Source organism: Echeneis naucrates, chromosome 3 (assembly GCF_900963305.1).
Source record: "Echeneis naucrates chromosome 3, fEcheNa1.1, whole genome shotgun sequence".
Lineage (NCBI taxonomy): Eukaryota > Metazoa > Chordata > Actinopteri > Carangiformes > Echeneidae > Echeneis > Echeneis naucrates.
Window position 1 is genome coordinate 931,626 of NC_042513.1, and position 19,721 is coordinate 951,346.

The following is a 19,721-nucleotide window of genomic DNA, read 5'->3' on the forward strand; positions in this document are numbered from 1 at the left end:
CTCTTAGCAGCTCTGCTTCTATGGTCAAGGGTTTTGTTCTTCCAGCTGGTGTATCTTTTCCTCCTTCTCTTCCATGAGCCGATTCAGCTCTCGCTCAGGTATCTAAAGAAGGCTTTCTTTTGGCAGATCCATTTCAGGGTCGAGTTTGGAGTTCTCAGGTGGCAGTAGGGATGTAGTTATTTTTCTAGCTCTGGTGCAAGTCCGGGTTCTTCCACATCTGCAGACTGCGTTTCAGTTTGCACATCTATGGAGACAGCCTCCCTGTCTTCTATCTCCAGTGGTGGTTGTGCATCATTTGCCTCCTGCCTGTATGTCACTGGACACACAAGCTGATTCGGCAGTCTCTTCTTCTATGTTTAAATAATAATCTGCTTCAACCGTCTCTGCACAGTGTAGTTCACCGCACAGTTTCTACAGACTTTATCTCAACAGGTACAGCAGTTGGCACAGCACGTTTTTCTTGCATCTTCACTGGAGACTTTGACTTTGTCTTTGTTTCAAGTTTTTGTGAAGACTTAGTCAAACGAAAGACCAATTTGTATGAAGTGGTAGAAGTCGACTTCTTCTGAGACTCCTTTTTCTTGCCAGCCTTTTTTCCTTCATGTTGGTTTGAGGGCCCTTTCTGGAGAGGTGGAATCTCTATGTTGAGCTGCTGGCTGGACCTCATGTCAGACCCCCTTGGATTTGATGTTTTCCAGAGGTTGACTGGCTGGGGCTTTGGGCCAGATTTAACGTCTTTGGTGTTTTCTGGTTTTTCTCTTGCTGGTTTCATAATGAAGGTTTGTCCACTTGAGTGTCTACTTCTGGAATGAGCTCAGGTACCTCTTGTTACTTAGTTTTGTCTGTAAGTTCAAATCAATCAAAGAATTTTCAGAAATCAAAGTCAATTCTGATAATGATGACAGCATTGAATCAGGAGTTCTGTCATGACGTACTAATAAAAACAAAACCAACAAAAAACAAACAAACAAAAAAAGAAAGCACAGCTGTCCTGTCATGTTCAGCAGCTGGGGACTGACATACTCCTCCTGTCACCATCTGTGTTTAACTTTATTGGCAATGTTATTGGTTTATTGATAAAGCTACTGGACTGGATAGAAAGAGAGAGCAGCAACAGCATAGGGAAGACAGGAGGGGTGGCACAAAACCAACAACAGCAATATCAACGGAAACAATGAGAGCATTGGTCACAGGATTTCCAGTACAAATTTGCCGTTTTTGTTTAATATAATTTAAAATGAATGTATGTGTGTGTGATTATGTATCAGTTGTGCACCTTGTGCATGCAAGTGTATCTATGTGTGTGTGTGTATGTGTATATTACGGTTTGTCATTGGATTCTGTGGGTAGCTGACTGTAGCTGATGTGGGGGGACGAAGCAACACCTGGCCCAGGATAGCAAGCAGGTCAGGACCAAGCCACCAGAGAACAGGGATCCCCAGGCTAACCCCCTCCCCCTGCACCAGGACAGCCACAGCCACAGGCCCAACCCATGCAAGGACCTACAGGGAAACACAGGAGCAGCAACCCCCAACCAGAGGCAGCCCACAGAGAGACAAGGGTGACAAAGGCCCCCAGGCCCGCTGGTCGCACCCCCCGCAGCATGAGCTAAGCCCAGCAGCACGGAGCCCCACCAGCGGGCCCACCATATACCAGTGAGGCTGATGCCCACCTGCACCTGGACGGTACGAGTATAGAGAGTTTGAGGCCACAGGGCGCAATCAACCAGTGACCCGCCCCACCCCAAAAAAAAGGGAGCCCCCACACATCTGAATGGTCCAAGCCCGCCCAGCCCCTGCCCACAAACGGGGCGAGCCGAAGCCGTCCGCACCCAGGCCCGCCACCCCAAGACAAGGGGGGAAAAAAGAATCACCCGCATCCTCCTCTGCCCAAACAGTAGTCGAGCTCTCCACAGGTGCAAATGTAGTCCAGGGCACCTTAGACCTAGTAAGACCACCAGCCAGGGGCCCACCGCACAACAGCAAGGCCAGCCCAAACACCATACTGGAAGGCAGACTGGATCGAAGCCCCCTCCCCACCAGGCCACAAACCCCCAGCCCCTGCACACTGGGCCTTATGCCCCACCCCAGCCACCCCCCCCCCTGCTTGGTGCGTTTTGTGTGTGGGAATATAGATGTGATGGTGTGGATGACTAGGATATAGTAAAGTTGGAGGAGGCAGACATGGCACGGGAGCCCTGTCATTTGCAGGCTACAGAGTCTCACAGTACACCCCCATGCACTCCCCCAAGCCCTTGATGCCTACTATGTGATTAAAATTGGGAGTCCAGCCTCTCAAGGCCTAATGTCACATAAGGTGGGGTGTAGTGGGACAGAGAGGCAATAAGAGGGACAAAACATGAGCCAGTCCTGCAGGGGGCCAGTTTCCAGACTGGCTCCACTGGCCATTCCTGCCGCCACCCCCAATCAGCCGACAGGCAGCCCAGCCCACTGCACTGAGGTGGCCAGGCCCCACCCCTCTTATGTTCCCCTCACCCTCCCATTGTCCAGGAGTAGCGACACTCCAAGACCCCACGCCAAGCCTCAACCTACCCAAGGACAGGGCTGAGGCAAGTGAATGCATCCTAAATGCAGGGGAGACCACCCAGGGTCTCCCCCGCAGGAAGGGTCCCAAGTCGGCAGGCCCCAGGTCCTGAAATGGTTGATGAAACACTTTTATTGACAATGTCAAATAAAATCCTTAAAATATTTTGTACTTTTGAAAACAAACTTTTATTAGCAATGTAATTAATTTAGGTTTCCTTTTGTGGTGCATTAAAAGGTGTTTAAGATATAGGTGGTACAGTTCCAGTTGAAGAAACCATTGTTCATCCATTGTTCTTATTTTTTCTTGGGAGGGGGGGGCTGCTAAATCTTACAAAATTGTTCACTTTGTACCTTTTAAGGCAGTCAGATCACATATTTTCCTGTCCATATCACTATGATCATATCACAAGAAAACAACCTCAACAAGACACTAAGACACTAAATAGTTTGTCATGATTTTTTTCTTTTTACAATTTTTTTGAAGCTGTTGGTCTTACCACCTGTCCTGAGCCAATGATCCCAGCCAATGGCGTTAAGACTGGAGACAGATATATGGTCAATGACGTGGTGGCATTCACCTGTGAGCCTGGATACACATTACAGGTAAGAAACAGAGAAAAAGACCAGCACAGAAATGTATAAATATATTGTTTAACACTAATGGTGTTTTCCATTAGTGTGGCTGATATTATATATTTTTTTATCAATAAATGATTTAAAATGTTGGTTATCTTCTTCTTTAACCTCACCAATCACTTTATGATTTCAAGGGCCACTCACACATTTCTTGCATGCCTGGTACTGTGCGTCGATGGAACTACCCACCTCCTCTTTGCATAGGTAATGCACCAAGACACGGCTCTGCTCAAAAAATTCTCTGATGATTAAATGATCAAATGGGGGAAAGAATAGGTTCTCTTGGTTGACATAAAATTTTATGGTCTTTCCAGCAGACTGACAGAAGTAGTCTAAATACAAAAGATCAAATCAAAATTTTATGCTTTGGAAAGCTTTGATCAATCACATTGCTTGTTTGACTATCTTACATCCATTTAATCAATTAGTCCAATCAATTATTCAACTGCACACAAAATAATATGAGTGTAATTTTTGATACAAACTAAAGTCAGTTTAAATTCTTACTTTAGATTCAGTTAATTCAAAAATTCATTCAGAATTGCACTCTATGCACTCACAGAAAGAAACTTAAAGAAAAAAAAGAGTCAGCTATCAATTAAATCAATATGCATGCTGAGTACAAACATAATTTTGGCCCTTTTGCATGAAAGCCAAGGCTACCTTATGTCTGCAATAGTTTTAAAGAACTTTGATTTCAGTTGTGTTGCCATTTAGGCTTGAATAATTCAGTCCTTTGTGAAGACTTGTGGCAGGCACAAGAGGCCAATTCTAGTTAAGTTCAAGCTCAACCTGTTAGGGCTAACAAAACTCAAACCTGTGACAGCACCCTTCACTATGTGTTGATCTCTGTATTTCTTTTCTTTTTAGTTTAAAACTGTTGCAGTAACCAAGCCATGTAACCAACTAGTAACCAAATCTCAGATTATTAGACGGATGGTATTATAGGCTACTACTGTAGGCTGCTACATAATCAAAAATATATCTCTCTCTGTCATATTTGGTTCTGTTGGATAAATAAAATTTCTGCACACATCGCCCAAGACTGTATTTGTAATATTAGACTTGATACCCAGTCTAATTATATATCGTCATCATTTACTTCAGTTTAAACCAAACAAATTTTTACAAGTGCAGAAATAATGTGCCTTAATGTTCCTTTTTGCTGCAGTTTAACCTCTATTTAAAAAATGATGATGAAGTGATGATATATTTTTTTCTGTATATTCGGCATGCATTGCTTGTTTCGACAATGTTTTTGCTGTGCTTGTTTTTTGCCAGCTCGATGTGGCGGGGTGCTGTCTGAGATGAGCGGTGTCATACTTAGTCCAGGTTTCCCTGGCAACTACCCTGGCAACCTGGACTGCACCTGGCAAATCACCCTGCCAACTGGATATGGTAAGTCTGATGGGATGTAAGAGGATTTCTAAAAATGTCAGTTTTAGTAAATCTGCTGGTGTTTTCAGGAAAACAAACATTTTTTGTCCAAAATCTGCAGTGTACATGGTTTATTAACAGCTCACCCACATGTTTACTGGGGAATGACACTTTGTGTTAGTTAATGACCACACTAACTCATGCTTTGAATAGGCAATAGTTTGGATCCATCTATGTGGCTTATTGTTGTTCGCTTGTGTGATTGATTTCATATGTTTTTGTTTTATTTTTTAAATGATATTACATTCAAAGTGATAATAAAACTAAATTAAAAAAGAGTTGAGTTAATATCTCAGATGGCAAAACTGCAGTTCAGTCTTTTTTTCAATCTGGTTATTAAATGATAAAATTTAGAATATGGAAGAACCAAATAAAAATGTATGAATACAAATAAGCTTGTGGCAATTAGGTCTGGAATAATGTAAAATGGGCTTGGTTCTTAATATATACATATATACTATGTTTCTATAGCCTAACTATTTCATATTTAAAAGTTTTTTGGGGTTTTTTGGGGTTTTTTCTTAAGGTATTCTGAGGTCCATAAAATTTACGCCACTTTTTGGTATGAAATCAAAGATCCTGTTTGGTATAAGAATCAGCGGTACTTACATTCCCTACTCCCATTCTCTTTTTTTTATTGTAGGAGCCCACATTCAGTTCTTAAACTTCTCCTCTGAAGACAACCACGACTTCCTCGAGGTCCGGGCTGGACCGCAGCACAGCTCTTCTCTAATTGGACAGTTTACTGGTTCGCAGATCCCTCCCCCTCTACTGAGCACAACTCACCTCACAATCATCCACTTCTTCAGTGACCACTCAGCGAACAGGCCAGGATTTAAATTGACTTATCAGGGTGAGTTCAGTTGTGATTTTGACTAATTAATATTGGTTTTTAGGGCAACAAATACACTCACTAAGTGCCACAATTCCCAAGAGTATTACCACAGGCACTTCCACTTGAGAACTCTCCCTCGGGGGACATTGTGAGAACATACTTGAAATCAAATTGGCCTACTGTTTTGTTTTTCCATACTTGATGTAGGGACCACAAGTTAGTTGCTTAAAAGTGGTCTAGGAAAAAAAGTCATCTCCAATGTTTTGAATAAATTAACATCCAAGCTTAGTGGCCAAACTACAAAGACTTCACAACTCAAAGAAATCAAGGCTAAGATGAAAAAAAAACAAACATCAGATTGAGGGTGAGGATGAGGTTTGGTGGTTCGATCTGTGGATGAGTCACGCTAAAGACTTTAAAAAAAGACCTTAAGGCTTTCATCTCATCATTAAAAAGAATGCATTGTTAGTAAGCCTCTGTGAGAGACTGCCATGTTGTCCAGCAGGCTCACTTCAAAGACACAAGAGATGCACTCTGGGCTTGTATGCCCAGAGAAAAGAATTAGGCTTAGTGAATTACATGTAAGCTAAATCACATTCACATGCATATATCTCCTGAATGCCGAAAAAATGATAGTCAATAGAAAAATACTCGCACACTGCACTGATGTTTGGCTGAAATGCTATAAATCTTCAGGTAACACTGGTTTAGTTTAGTTTTTTTTTTTTTTTTTGAGAGAAAAAAAGAGTTTGAGAGAAAAAGATGCTTGAAATCAAACATATTGATATACATTTATATTAATTATATCAGATTATATTATAAATTATATTAATTAATCATGTAATTAAGGCAGTGGAAAATAATGTATAATATAATTATAATTATATTATAATTATATTATACATTTTTAATATTACATTTGTCGGTTTATTAGTCTTTTGTTTATTAATTTTGAATTTGGTACATTTAGTCCTCCGTAAGACAAATGGACTTCAACTTTCCAAACAGCCTGAGATTCAACCAGCATGGACTGTCTCTTCAACACAATCTATACTTCAGGTCATGTGTCCAGCTGCAGACACTCTTCTTGCTCTTGCCTTAGGTGGTTTCTGTGTTAGCCACAACACATGAACGTTTTGACTTGCCATGACACTTGTGTGGAGTCTAAACTGGCCTGTGATGTTAGCTTTTCCTCAAGCATGTCGGTATAAAATGCATTCACACACCAGTGAACTGTGTAGGAGTAGATTAGATCTATTGGTGTTGCTTCACTTAATGTTGGTAACCTCTATTGGTCATTTTTTTTTTTTTTATGTAACCGTCAAATGCATCAGCTGTATATGGGAAAAATTGTTTGAATCCTGTGTAAGGCCTCAAAACAGATTACAGAGGAACAAATATAAATTTATATTACTTACATTAATCGCATTATAACTCTCCACTGAGTACAAAGTCCCACCCCATAAAACCAAGGTAAACCTAAAATCAACAAATTTAACCATAGTGTGTTCACACTGCCAATCATTTGTCTACATGTCTTTTTTTAGCTTATCAACTGCAAAACTGCCAGGACCCCTTTCCTTTTTCCAATGGTGAAATCGTTAACAGTGACTACAGTGCTGGTCAATCAGTAACTTTTCAATGCTATCCTGGATATGCTTTGATTGGACACCCAGTATTAACATGTCTACATGGGACCAACCGAAAGTGGAACCACCCATTTCCACGGTGTGAAGGTAAGACCAACAAATGACTTTCTCGTGTGGTTGTATTTCACAACTTGTTGATTTCTGTTGAAAATAAATATTTAAAAGAAACAAAGAAAAAAATAAGTTAACATATCAGTCATCATCCCTCACAAACCCATTGTACCTTATAATATAGACATTTAGAAGATAATTTGTATTATAGCTAGCAGGCATTAAATATACTTGACTTACTGTGGTTGATCCAAATGGATGTACTGTGCTACATCCAAATGGGATGTAGAAAATGACAATAATGTGTAGTATATTATCGGTCACAGAGGGAACTGGAGAGATGAAAAAAAATTAGTGAGCTGTTCTGTGTTTGGAATCAGTAACTGAAGAAACAAGTATGCACTCTTATTTTGAGATATTCCATGGACAGACAGCTCCATTGTCAAAGTGCGTATATGAGTGGGAGAGAAGAACAATTGGAACAAATTATGTATTATAGATCCTGGGTTGAGTATTACTGTGTAATGTGATTGAACCACTGAAAATCATTGAGTTAAATCACAATATAGCATGAAAATATGAGCCATATGGGCCAGCACTTCTACATGGAAGTGAATATTCACTTGGAAGTGAATATTCCCATCACGTGAATCATTAACTCTGTACATGAGGACCAAAGTTAGATCTCTGACTGTTATCACCACTAGAGTTGCTGTTACCTTGAATCTGTTTCTAATAGTCAGGGTTTGAGGGGTCAAGCACCATGGTGGGAAAATAGTGTGCCATCCTGTCACTCCACCTATCAGTAGCATCGAGAGTGCAAGGGCAGATGGGTTGTTAAATTGAATCTGTGAGTGCAGTGCATGACTCATTGGTCATTTATCTGACTGAGATTTGTGCAAGTGAGAATATATGGTCATGAACATGATGCTAAAATATCCGCTGCCTAAATGTACTCTATGTTGATAAATCTATGACACTGTCCCTTTGGCTGAAAGAAAAGTGTTTTTCTCTTCTACATTCTGTCAATTATGTGTCGGATCTATAATGTCCTCCGGATTATCTCTGTTGTTACTTATTTGATTATTGTTTCCATGCAACATTAAGTGTACGCTATACACCAGGTTTTAAATATCTGATGCCATCAGTTGCTTAATGAACACAGATTTCCTTGGAAAAAAGCTTGAGGAAGTCAGGTCAGGCAATATTAAGTTACATTTATAAATGATGAGATGATGAATGACAAATCTGTCAAGTGCAGGACTTTCTGCTGATGGTTTGATTTCCATGAGAAATCAAATGGTCATTAATTAGAAATTGTTGATTCATCGGGTTCATAGTAGTTCCATTTTTGTTAGGTTTGGTACCAGAACTACAGGGTTTAGGAAAAGATTAGATCCTTTCAGATAGCCTCTTTCCCATTTCACAAGTCTCTGTAGTGCATCTTATTCCACTCTGTCTGGACTTCTTAACCTTTCTGTGCTCTGTCACGACTGAAGCAGGATTAGAATCATAAATTTGAACTGACAGTAACCTTATGAAATATTGCAACACAGAGGGAAATTTTGTGATTTTAAAAATACTCTTAACCATCAATGTTGTGCTCCAGTGATAATAAATTATACTGTCATATATTTTACATCTCCCCTTACACCTTGATTAACAGAGATTAATGATAGTAAAATTATAGTTAAAAATCTGAATATAATTAAAAGGCTCGGGTATTTTGACATAAAATGACTTATTACAAGTTGCTCCACAATGCACCCTTGTCATCACACATGTTGGAAAAGTCACGACTTGAAAAAATATTCTATTTAAGGTGATAAAAGACTACCAGTGCTGCTTTTTAATGCTTAGGAAACAAAGTTTTTTTCTTTGACTGTACAGTGAGAAATATTAAATCCCGTTGTTTAAATAAACTCATAAAATGCATAAAACTTTAAGGTCTGTTACTCATTACTTTAACACATAGTTATAAAAAGACTATGGCTGTGGGGGAGGGGGTTCAAACGAAATGAACAACATGGAACTGTACAATTCAGTAATGTTACAGGGTACCTTGCAACAATGTCTTTTGAGAGGCAAACATGGCCTTTTGTGTCTTAATTACGGGTCATTCTCTCTTTAAAAACAGCACAAATCACCTTCTGCTTATAGTGATGGCAGTGATTATATTCTTAGCTCTCTACTAAATTTCAGTTATTCTTGTCCCCCGATCCTTCCAGGTCTAGCACATGAGAAGAAAGTGAAAAAATTGCAAATATATAATGTCATAACTCTGCCCTTAACAGCTCCTTGTGGCTACAATGTTACGGCCGAAAATGGGACCATATATTCACCTCAGTATCCCAATGAATACCCAAACTCCCAGGACTGTATCTGGCTCATCACGGTTCCTCATGGGCATGGAGTTTACATCAACTTTACCTTACTACAGACTGAACCTGTCACTGATTACATTGCTGTCTGGTAAGTCTGTCTAAACACACACTTGAAAGTAAACACACGCAAACACACAGACACAAATTCACAGGCTTCTTTTCAATGTTGTCTTTTATCCTTGAACTGGTATATTTACTAATAAGTGAGTCCCGAATGCAGTCCTAGCTTGTCTTTTCTCTGATCACTAATAAGAAGTTGTATCAACTACTTTTACTTTTGTGTCTTTCTCTGTCTCTGTCTCTAACACACACAGCTTCTTTGTAAGTGATATCTCCAGTATTGATTGCATTTGTTTTATTCATTATATATTTTACTTTATACAAGCCAAGGTTACATGTCAATACTTTATGACTTTGTTCTACAGACAGATGCGCAAATACCCAGATACATGGGTTATCTGTGAATGGCATGGTTGATTCACAGGGATCAAAGTTCCATAGGCTCCTGATACATACAAGCATGTATGCACTGTGCATACATAGAACCTTCTGTAATAATAGAATCATTGTGGATGTAAAATTGTAATACAGGGAGTGTGAGAGTAATGCATTTACAATGGGCACACCATGACCATTTCAATCTACCTCAGTAGCGTGGCCATACCTGGATGGGGCTCAGGAACTCTGACAGTAATGATGAGATTCAGTGGGTAGTAGGAAATGTAATGAGAGTGGTGGAGCTGGGTCCCCAAATCCAATGGGACTTGGCTAGATCTGACAAGTTTGGGTCAGTCCAAGGGAAATTTCTCACTTAATAGTTTCAATTTTACAGTGTTTGCCAACAAAAACAATATTGTGTGGAAAAGGGGAATTTCTAACCCCAATTCCCCCCAAAAAATGTAAATAAACAGCATACATTGATTTGCAAATCTTAAAACCTTGATGCTGAAAATTAGACATTTTTAACATTTTAGGAAAATATTAGCTCATTTTGAATTTGATAGCTGCAACACATCTCAAAAAAGTTTTAACAGGGGCAACAAACAGCTGGAAAAGTAATTGGTAATCTTTGCATTCTGTTTTTATTAACATTTTACATAGCTCCCCAACTTTATTGGAATTGGGATTGTATAAGGAAGAAGATACATTTTCTGTAATTTTTGGGCTATGTGCTTTTGTTCAGGCTTGGTTCAATAAAGACATGTTTGGTGTACGCATGAGATCAGACTTTAATATTTGGGCTCAAGAGTCAAACTCCGGGAAATAAGCAGTTGTAAAGCAGGCAGTGGAAAAGTTATACATTCACAGTCGATGACTCAATCTAACCAGCTACCACAGACATGAATATTGCAATGGGGAAGCACTGAAACTACAATTGCAAATTGATTTTTGTAATTCCTGTTTTTGCCACATTTCAAGGTTAACAAAATCATTAATTCACATTTGTAGATTGTACAAAAATACATTTATATTGAGTGATTATTATGTTTAATCGGCTGTTAATTAATGAAACTGTATCTCAAATACATTAATATATCTGGATGTGGAAGTTGTTCAGTTCTTTGGGATGCTTGGGACTAGATGATCTAAGGGTATATTGATTACACTGACGAATGTGATACCCACATCAACACAAAGTTTGTATAGTCACTAAAGTTACAGTCTTTAGTTATAATGTATTTAGATGTGGTAACGTTCTTAAAGTAAATATCTAACTTCATACTTTCATACATATTTTCATTTAAAGTATTCTCCATTTCCTGTTATATTGTGATGTCAGCACAGGCTGAACATTCATAATTGCTTTTCAGGTGTTGTCAGTCATATAAAAAGGTGAGTGAGTCAGGGATTTTGGCCCTATTGCTATTTATCTGTGAGTCATCAGATCCTATCTTTTGAAATGCATACATACATATGTATATATATATATATATATATATATATGTATGAAGTCCTTTCCTTGCCTCTGTTGCAAAGTGCTTGCTCTTGGAGGAATATGTTGGTCCTCCATACCAACTCCATAAAGAGTTTGACGTAGACCTGCTCTATGTGTAAAGAGCCTTAATTTAGCCTTGTTATGATTTGGCCCTTTCAAATCAAATTTGATTTGATTGGATTTTGACTTGTGTCAAACTTTGAGTCCTTTAAAAATGCACATAGAGAAAAAAAGTGTTCTATTCAAGTTGAAAATGCAGCCGCATGAGAGGTACAGTGGGTTCTTATTTTGTTTTATTGTCTATATCTTATTTAGATAATGAATGCTTGCCTTGGAAAACTTTTTCCTAGATGGAGTGTGTATTTGGAATAGCTTAATTATGAGCGTCAGCAACGAACTGTTAATAAAACACAATCACTGACATTATTTAATTGAATTCACATGAGCAGATGATTAGGGCCACTCCTTTTGAACTGGGCTTTTTACAGTTTGCATTTTTGAATCCACTTGGACAGAGAGTGCAGGAGGACACATTATGACCCGTGTGACCTGCTGGGCTAATACGAAATAGATTGGGAGCTTGATTTTGATTTACTGTAATATGAAACTTTTAATTGTCAACATCAAGCTTTTGGTCCCAAAATTAATCAAACTGCATCTAAATGTGGCCCAAAGTAAACCTATTATTTCAAAAAATTCAATAAAATCTTACAGCACAAAGCTATGGGTCAATAATTATTTCAAGTTACTGTATACATATAAAGAGTTAGTATGTGTTATAAATACTGAGCTGATATGTTTATTGCTTTAGTTCAGAATTTCTGAAATGCCAACCCTCCTTCTTTCAGGCGCGTGGGATTATATTTTGACCTTTGCATTCCTGTCTTGGATATTCCATATCTCAGTGCTGTGTGTCAGCTGGTTTCTGCCTCTGAGGAATATGTGACAGCAGCTGCATCCAGACACCAGGGACTGAAATCACTTGTCTCTGTGGTCTGCCACCAGTTATGTTTGGCCCATTGCCTAATTACTGAACCATTTCTAACAATGGGCGATTGATCTAACACCAGGACAATACAATAGTTCATAATACTGAGCACTCACTGAAGAGCAAATTGTTTTTAAAAGTATTTTTTCTTGATAACAGTTGACTATGTTGAAGAGAAATTTGAGAAATTTGTTATTTATGTCAGGAACAAAAAAAAATGCTGTCATAAAAGCTCAGAAAAATTGGAGCACTCAACTGTAATGCAGTCTTTCAAAACAAAATGAGATAATGCTTAAGATACAGCACATTTCAATTGACAACCTTGAAAATATTTGGTCTCATATCACATTATTACTTTTCTATTATTGTGTTGTAATTTCTAGCTCTTTCACATGGTAATTCTGCCTCTCCAACATAAACATCAGTTTACTTTCCAAAATGAATTGATGATGCGTCCCTTGTTCTCTCCATCGTAAGAGTAATTTGACAAAGAATGCATTGCTTTAAATGTAAAATTATCTTATTCTTCAGCCCCTGTCACTCCTTTAATGTATTCCCTAAACTAGTGTGCCTGTGTCATGTCATGTAAATAAGTCTTTTAAAATGTATTTGTTGTGTTGTAAAAACAGAGCCACAAAATCTTGACTCTTTTGATTTAAGTGACCCTGATAGCACATTTTGATTCTCCGAATGAGCTCTAACACCTTTGGAGAACCATGAATTACTGAGGAGACAAGAGATCCCCAGCGCTCTTCTTGAATTAAAATTTTAAACCCAATGGCATGTTCATTAAACCTAAAACCCGGTATTTAGGAACTTTAGAAATTTTTTCCTTTCAACGACATTCAATATTTAATGAGTGAAGTTAAGCCTTTAATCCACTAGCTTTGTTCAATGAATTTATTTGAAATGGGTGAAAAAAAAGCAAAGAAAAGGAAAAAAAAAAATATATATATACATATATATATTTTTGCTACCAAATGAAGAGGCAAGTGGGCTTCCAAGAGTTCAGTTTCATATTATTAACAAAGGCTGCTTAGGATCCTCTCCCCCCTCTCTAATTAAATCCAGTTAGTAGAAGCCCATCCACCGCTAGCAATTCACAAGACATTCATACTGATCGCAACCCTTGATTTTCCAGTCGAATTACAACAGGCACATTCACCAATATATTGTGTTAATGGTTTGTTTGTGTGTGTTGGTTTGTTTGACTTTGACAGTTCAATCACAGTACATCACATTAAGTTTTTCATCATAATTATGGATTTGCATTTAAGGAATGTACGGAGATGAGGTTGAGTGAGGAGTTAGTCAATCTAAATCTGAAAAATATACAACTTAACAGTAACAGTATAACAATACAAATGTACTGGTTTATTATCATCGCAATTCATATTATTGTTATACTTGTTATTACTTATATGTACTGTTAATGTGACACTTTACCCTTCACAATATTTTTATCTTTTTCTAACTTTGTAACACAAATTATTATTTGTACATTACCATTTTAACCACTTCTATGGTATTTTAACCTTTTTGAAAAAAGTATTGGCAAAACTATTGGCAAATCTGTCTTCATCCCCCTGCTACCATTGTTCTGATTCTACTTTAAGCTGTTTTAGATGCCTTTGTTGCTTCCATGTCTCTGTTTTAGGGACGGTCCAGATACATCCAGCCCTCAGCTGGGAGTCTTCAGTGGCAACACAGCATTAGAATCGGCCTACAGCTCCAGCCCAAAGGTCCTGATTCACTTTCACTCTGACTTTTCAACTGGAGGATTCTTCATTCTCAACTTCCATGGTACAGACACACAATTTGTCTCATACACAATCCTTTAATATTTCAAGACACATCAATAAGGCTACAGATTGGCACATAGCTAAAAATAGAAGTGAATATAGGGACAACACTGTGTTGTGGAAGAACTTCTTAAATTGAATGATTAGTTTACTTTACACGCTTGCTGCATTTGTAAGCCGATTGCCAGTCAAATTTTGTCAAAAAAACAAACAAACAAAAAAATGAAAAAATTTTGATTAAGGGATTGATAATTTTCATAAATCTTGATTAGAATAAAAAACAAGGTCAATGGCCTCTAGTAGATAAGAGGCACTGAGAGATGTAGGAGCTGGGCTTCTTTTCTCTTTTCACTCCATTATAGCACAACTATTCACTGATATAAACAAGATCATACCTCTCCCTCATCCGATGCGTTTACCACAAGACACAAAGCATTTTCTGAGGATTCACTGTTAGTGTGTGTGCTCTGAGGCGCAGCTTTTGTAACTGGGGCTCCAAGTTTTTCACATCACACATCTCCAGTGACAAAAGATGCAACCCTGTAGCTTGATGCTCCACATGTGCCCTGTTTTCTCTAACCTCTGGCAAATGGTTTTGAGGAACGATAAGGAACAGATGCAAACTACCCATCTGTGTTTAATGTTTTTGTTTATAAAATCACAATTTTAAAAGGGTTTCAATTTGCTACTATTAAAAACATCAATTTAAATTTCTAGCTTAGCAGTAATAGGAATCCACATTTATCCTTCAATCTGCAGGTGGATAAAAATAAACAATGGCTTCATAAAGAAGTAATATTGGAAACGTGCAAGAATGCAGTGTGCATCCACTATTTCAAGCACCAATTCATGTTCAGTAAACAGTGGCACAGTAAGGCACAGAGTAACTTGAACCTGTTTTGTGGTTCCTGTTTTTTGGTTCATACACATTGATTATATTCTCAAAAAAAATATATATATAAAAGTTATTTACTTATAACAACCAACCCCCTTCAATTACAACTATGCATCAACATGGATGTTATAGACGTCCCTGTCTTTAAGTTTAAAAGCTGCCTTTTCAAATTGTGCTTCTTGCTAGCTTACCGCCTGAAGAAATGCCCTCCTCCGCCTGTTGTGGAGAATGCGGAGGTGATCTACGAAGATGAAGACTTCCAGATAGGTAACATTATGAATTCAATTTTTTTTTTTATACCACAAAAAAACTAAATCACTATCCCTTAAATAAAAGAATAACCAATGAGCCAAACCGGCATCTATTCAGTCCATCTTTACCTGTGACATGCTTTAATAAAGAAAAAGGGGAGACAATCACAAAAGAAAATTATGTTATGCCACATATTTTATAATTCATGGTAGATTTCTTATTATAATTATTGAAGCACCATTATCGGGGGAAAGTATCACTCTTGATTAGAAATGATGATAACTTTCATTGCATAAATCTCTAAGAAGTAGTATATTTTTTACAAAATCTTTTTTTCCATAGATTGTTTATATTTTGTGTGTACCTCCATTTTACCAATGAATCATTTTTTTTCCACCAATGGGGAAAATGCAACATTTAAATTGCCTTACTTGTAAATACATAAGATTGTGTATCTTGCTAGTTATTTAAGTTAATGTTTAATGCATCAATCAAGTCATGGTTGCAACTGCAGAATAAGCTTTATCGTGAATATTGTGACTTTTTCAATCACTTCATCCCATATTAATTTACAAAGTCTTTCTATGCCAATTTGTGAATTGCAACAAGCAAGACTAAACATATCTTAATGTATTTTTTTGAAATGTAACACTAACTATGTATTTCCAAAGTTTTGAATTGGAAATACATTTTGGACGAAATAATCAGTTGCAGAGCCTAGTTGCTTCCAGCTAAATATAAAATTATTTTACTACAAACCTACATTTTGAAATGTGAACATTTCAGGAATTCAGAAAACTTAGTTGGTTTTAAAAGATTTGTTGATCTTTTTGTTTGTATGTTTAGTTTTGTTATTTATTTCTTTGTCTTTGACATTTAATAAATGCATTAATAGTATATTAGTTCATATTGAGAAACACTGTCTCCCTACACAGACAAATACAGCTGTGAGAAAGCTGATAGCATTCCTCCAGATTTATGTTTTCCTGTACAAGGATAAAATCACATTATTGCCGCTTGCCTTAAACCTAACTATGAGCAAGAATCAAGCCATTCTGTGTAACAGGGCAAAGACCATAGAGTGGTAGTTTGGGCTAATCAGTCATAAAAACCTCATTAGCTGCTGCAGAGCATGTTGTGTCAATTTTATATCCTGAAAAACTGGCAGGATGGCATACTGTTTAGACAGAACATGTTTTGCTGACAGTCAGTCTAAAAAGCTAAAAACTTAAAGGAAGGTTGAAAGTCATAGAGGCCCAGTGATGAGAACGTGCACAGCATAACTCCATGGCTCAGGACTGCAGTCTCAATTGAGTAAAACAACCAAACCTTCACCCCAATGAACTGTTCGGAGCTCTTTGCTTATAGTGCAGAATCTATTCTTTCTATCTATCTGATCTGTTCTTTTGTAAGTATTTTTTTTATGTATATTCTGATTACTAATTACTGTGATGGCTTGATAAAGGTTTTATTACTTTTAGGTGATATTGTTAAATATCGCTGTTTACCTGGATACACATTGGTTGGAAAAGCAGAGCTTATGTGCAGACTCAACTCCCATTTGCTCTTCGAAGTCCCACCACCTACATGTGAAGGTAAGGCAGTTCTCAGTGCAAACCCCAAACCACATGCAGCATCACTGTGAATTCCTGCTGGAATGTTGTACATTTCAGTATTTAACCCTCCTATTATCCTTGGGGTCAATTTGACCCCAATCAATGTTTATCATTCAAAAAACAATAGTTGGCTTTTTTTTTTTTTGCTCCATATTTCATGACTTTTCCTAATTTGATGGGGACAACTGATTAATAAGGGATGTAATAAGGGCCTGAATCTATAATTTATTTAAAGTTTTTCTCTAAACATGATGGTGGAAGATCTACAAATCTGGATTAGGCCTTATGCCCTGCCCACTACCGCCTACTACTAGATTGAAAGGTGAAACATATTAGGTGGGTTAGTGAAGGAAACATCATAGAGACTCAGCCTCATGTTTGAGTCCTAGTAAGAGCCACACTTCAGATCCATACTCCAGATCCAGTTAGAGTTTCCAAGTAGTGAACATTTTTCTGGACAGCAAAATCAGATCAAACTGTCTGCGCTATTAGCATGTTTTATTTGTTTTTGTTGTTTGTTGCTTATGATGTTAGTGGCAATATTAATGCAAACTCTGGCTCCAACAGTGTTGACTGTGACTTGACGGCTTAGGTTCTTTAGGTTATGTGATGTATTTGTGAAACCACTAGCTGTCCGATCCATTTTTATGAGACAGTTTCATGTTGGAAAATATAATATGTTTTATGTAAAAATAACTATATGGACGTAAGAACAAGGTTATAAACTTGATTTTCATTGGAGAAGGCTGGCGAAGTTCTGTCCACAGCCACAGATATCAAGCAGGTTTTTAATTAAATGCTAATTCTAACTATCTGACTACCACGCACTAGTGTGGCGTATGCCTTATTTGAAGAATTGGAGATGAATTCATAGTAAGCTGAGACATGTTGCGCCACCGATTGACAATCTTAATTTGTATGAACATGAAATGTTGTGTTACTGCTGTGTGATTATTGCTCTATCCAACAACACATAAAAACCCAACTGTACGTAGCCAACTCATTGTCATTCTCAATGAGTTGTCAAGTGTCATTTTGGGAAATGTAGGAAGTCGCTGACTAAAACACAATATTGCTTTAACGCCTCTTGTTTTATGACATTTCAAAAAGTGAAGAGGAATAAAATTCTGTTGTTACTGATAAAGTCTTTCATTATCAGTCTTACTGTTGTGTGCATAGGAATTTTGATTTGCACTAAAGATACCCCAAGAGGAAAGAACATATTTTTGCAGCAGTTTCACAGCCTTCATATATCCACTGTGAGAACTGATGGCTCTGGCTCCACGTATATCAGTGCTCTTTACCATATTATATATGCTATCTCTGTGTGTGGAATGAACAGTGTCCTTTTCTGTTATGAAATAGTGAGTGGAGTGTAGCGGCTATAAACCTTTGAGTCGCTGAGAGTGTTAGGTTGGGTCCTCAGGTTCGTAGTTTTGTGACGCGGCAGGAGGTTATGGTGACAGATATGCTGAGATCCAAAGATACTTTTGTTACATTTATTGCTGAAAACAGTACAGCGCTGTTACAGCACAGTGAGGATGGATGTATGAGAAATGACACCAGCGGATTAAACAGATACGAAAAGGTGATTAATGAATGGGTGAACAGCGGTCAACAAATATTATGGCTACTACCCAACCCTGACTCTCTCTCATCTGAGTCACATACACACACACACACACCCAGACACATCCAAGCACACTCTGCTCCTCCTCTTCCACCTACACTCACCGGCCACTTTATTAGGTACACCATGCTAGTAACGGGTTGGACCCCCTTTTGCCTTCAGAACTGCCTCAATTCTTCGTGGCGTAGATTCAACAAGGTGCTGGAAGCATTCCTCAGAGAGTTTGGTCCATATTGACATGATGGCATCACACAGTTGCTGCAGTTGTCGGCTGCACATCCATGATGCGAATCTCCCGTTCCACCACATCCCAAAGATGCTCTATTGGATTGAGATCTGGTGACTGTGGAGGCCATTTGAGTACAGTGAACTCATTGTCATGTTCAAGAAACCAGTCTGAGATGATTCCAGCTTTATGACATGGCGCATTATCCTCCTGAAAGTAGCCATCAGAAGTTGGGTACATTGTGGTCATAAAGGGATGGACATGGTTAGCAACAATACTCAGGTAGGCTGTGGTGTTGCAACGATGCTCAATTGGTACCAAGGGGCCCAAAGAGTGACAAGAAAATATTCCCCACACCATTACACCACCACCACCAGCCTGAACCATTGATACAAGGCAGGATGGATCCATGCTTTCATGTTGTTGACGCCAAATTCTGACCCGACCATCCGAATGTCGCAGCAGAAATCGAGACTCATCAGACCAGGCAACGTTTTTCCAATCTTCTCTTGTCCAATTTCCATGAGTTTGTGCAAATTGTAGCCTCAGTTTCCTGTTCTTAGCTGAAAGGAGTGGCACCCGGTGTGGTCTTCTGCTGCTGTAGCCCATCTGCCTCAAAGTTCGACGTACTGTGCGTTCAGAGATGCTCTTCTGCCTACCTTGGTTGTAACGGGTGGTTATTTGAGTCACTGTTGCCTTTCTATCAGCTCGAACCAGTCTGGCCATTCTCCTCTGACCTCTGGCATCAACAAGGCATTTCCGCCCACAGAACTGCCGCTCACTGGATATTTTTTCTTTTTCGGACCATTCTCTGTAAACCCTAGAGATGGTTGTGCGT

General features: G+C 38.3%; 1 protein-coding gene across 1 annotated transcript in view; it reads left to right on the top strand.

Moving 5' to 3' along the window:
- LOC115040707 (CUB and sushi domain-containing protein 1-like) overlaps positions 1-19,721 on the top strand; it is a 299,299-nt gene that overhangs the window by 243,702 nt on the left and 35,876 nt on the right. Inside the window, exons 39-47 of the mRNA XM_029497673.1 lie at positions 3,031-3,149; positions 3,317-3,386; positions 4,464-4,580; positions 5,263-5,472; positions 7,002-7,190; positions 9,449-9,626; positions 14,120-14,265; positions 15,346-15,426; positions 16,893-17,006. Coding sequence (XP_029353533.1) covers positions 3,031-3,149; positions 3,317-3,386; positions 4,464-4,580; positions 5,263-5,472; positions 7,002-7,190; positions 9,449-9,626; positions 14,120-14,265; positions 15,346-15,426; positions 16,893-17,006 — 1,224 coding nt within the window. The remainder of the gene's footprint in view (positions 1-3,030; positions 3,150-3,316; positions 3,387-4,463; positions 4,581-5,262; positions 5,473-7,001; positions 7,191-9,448; positions 9,627-14,119; positions 14,266-15,345; positions 15,427-16,892; positions 17,007-19,721) is intronic.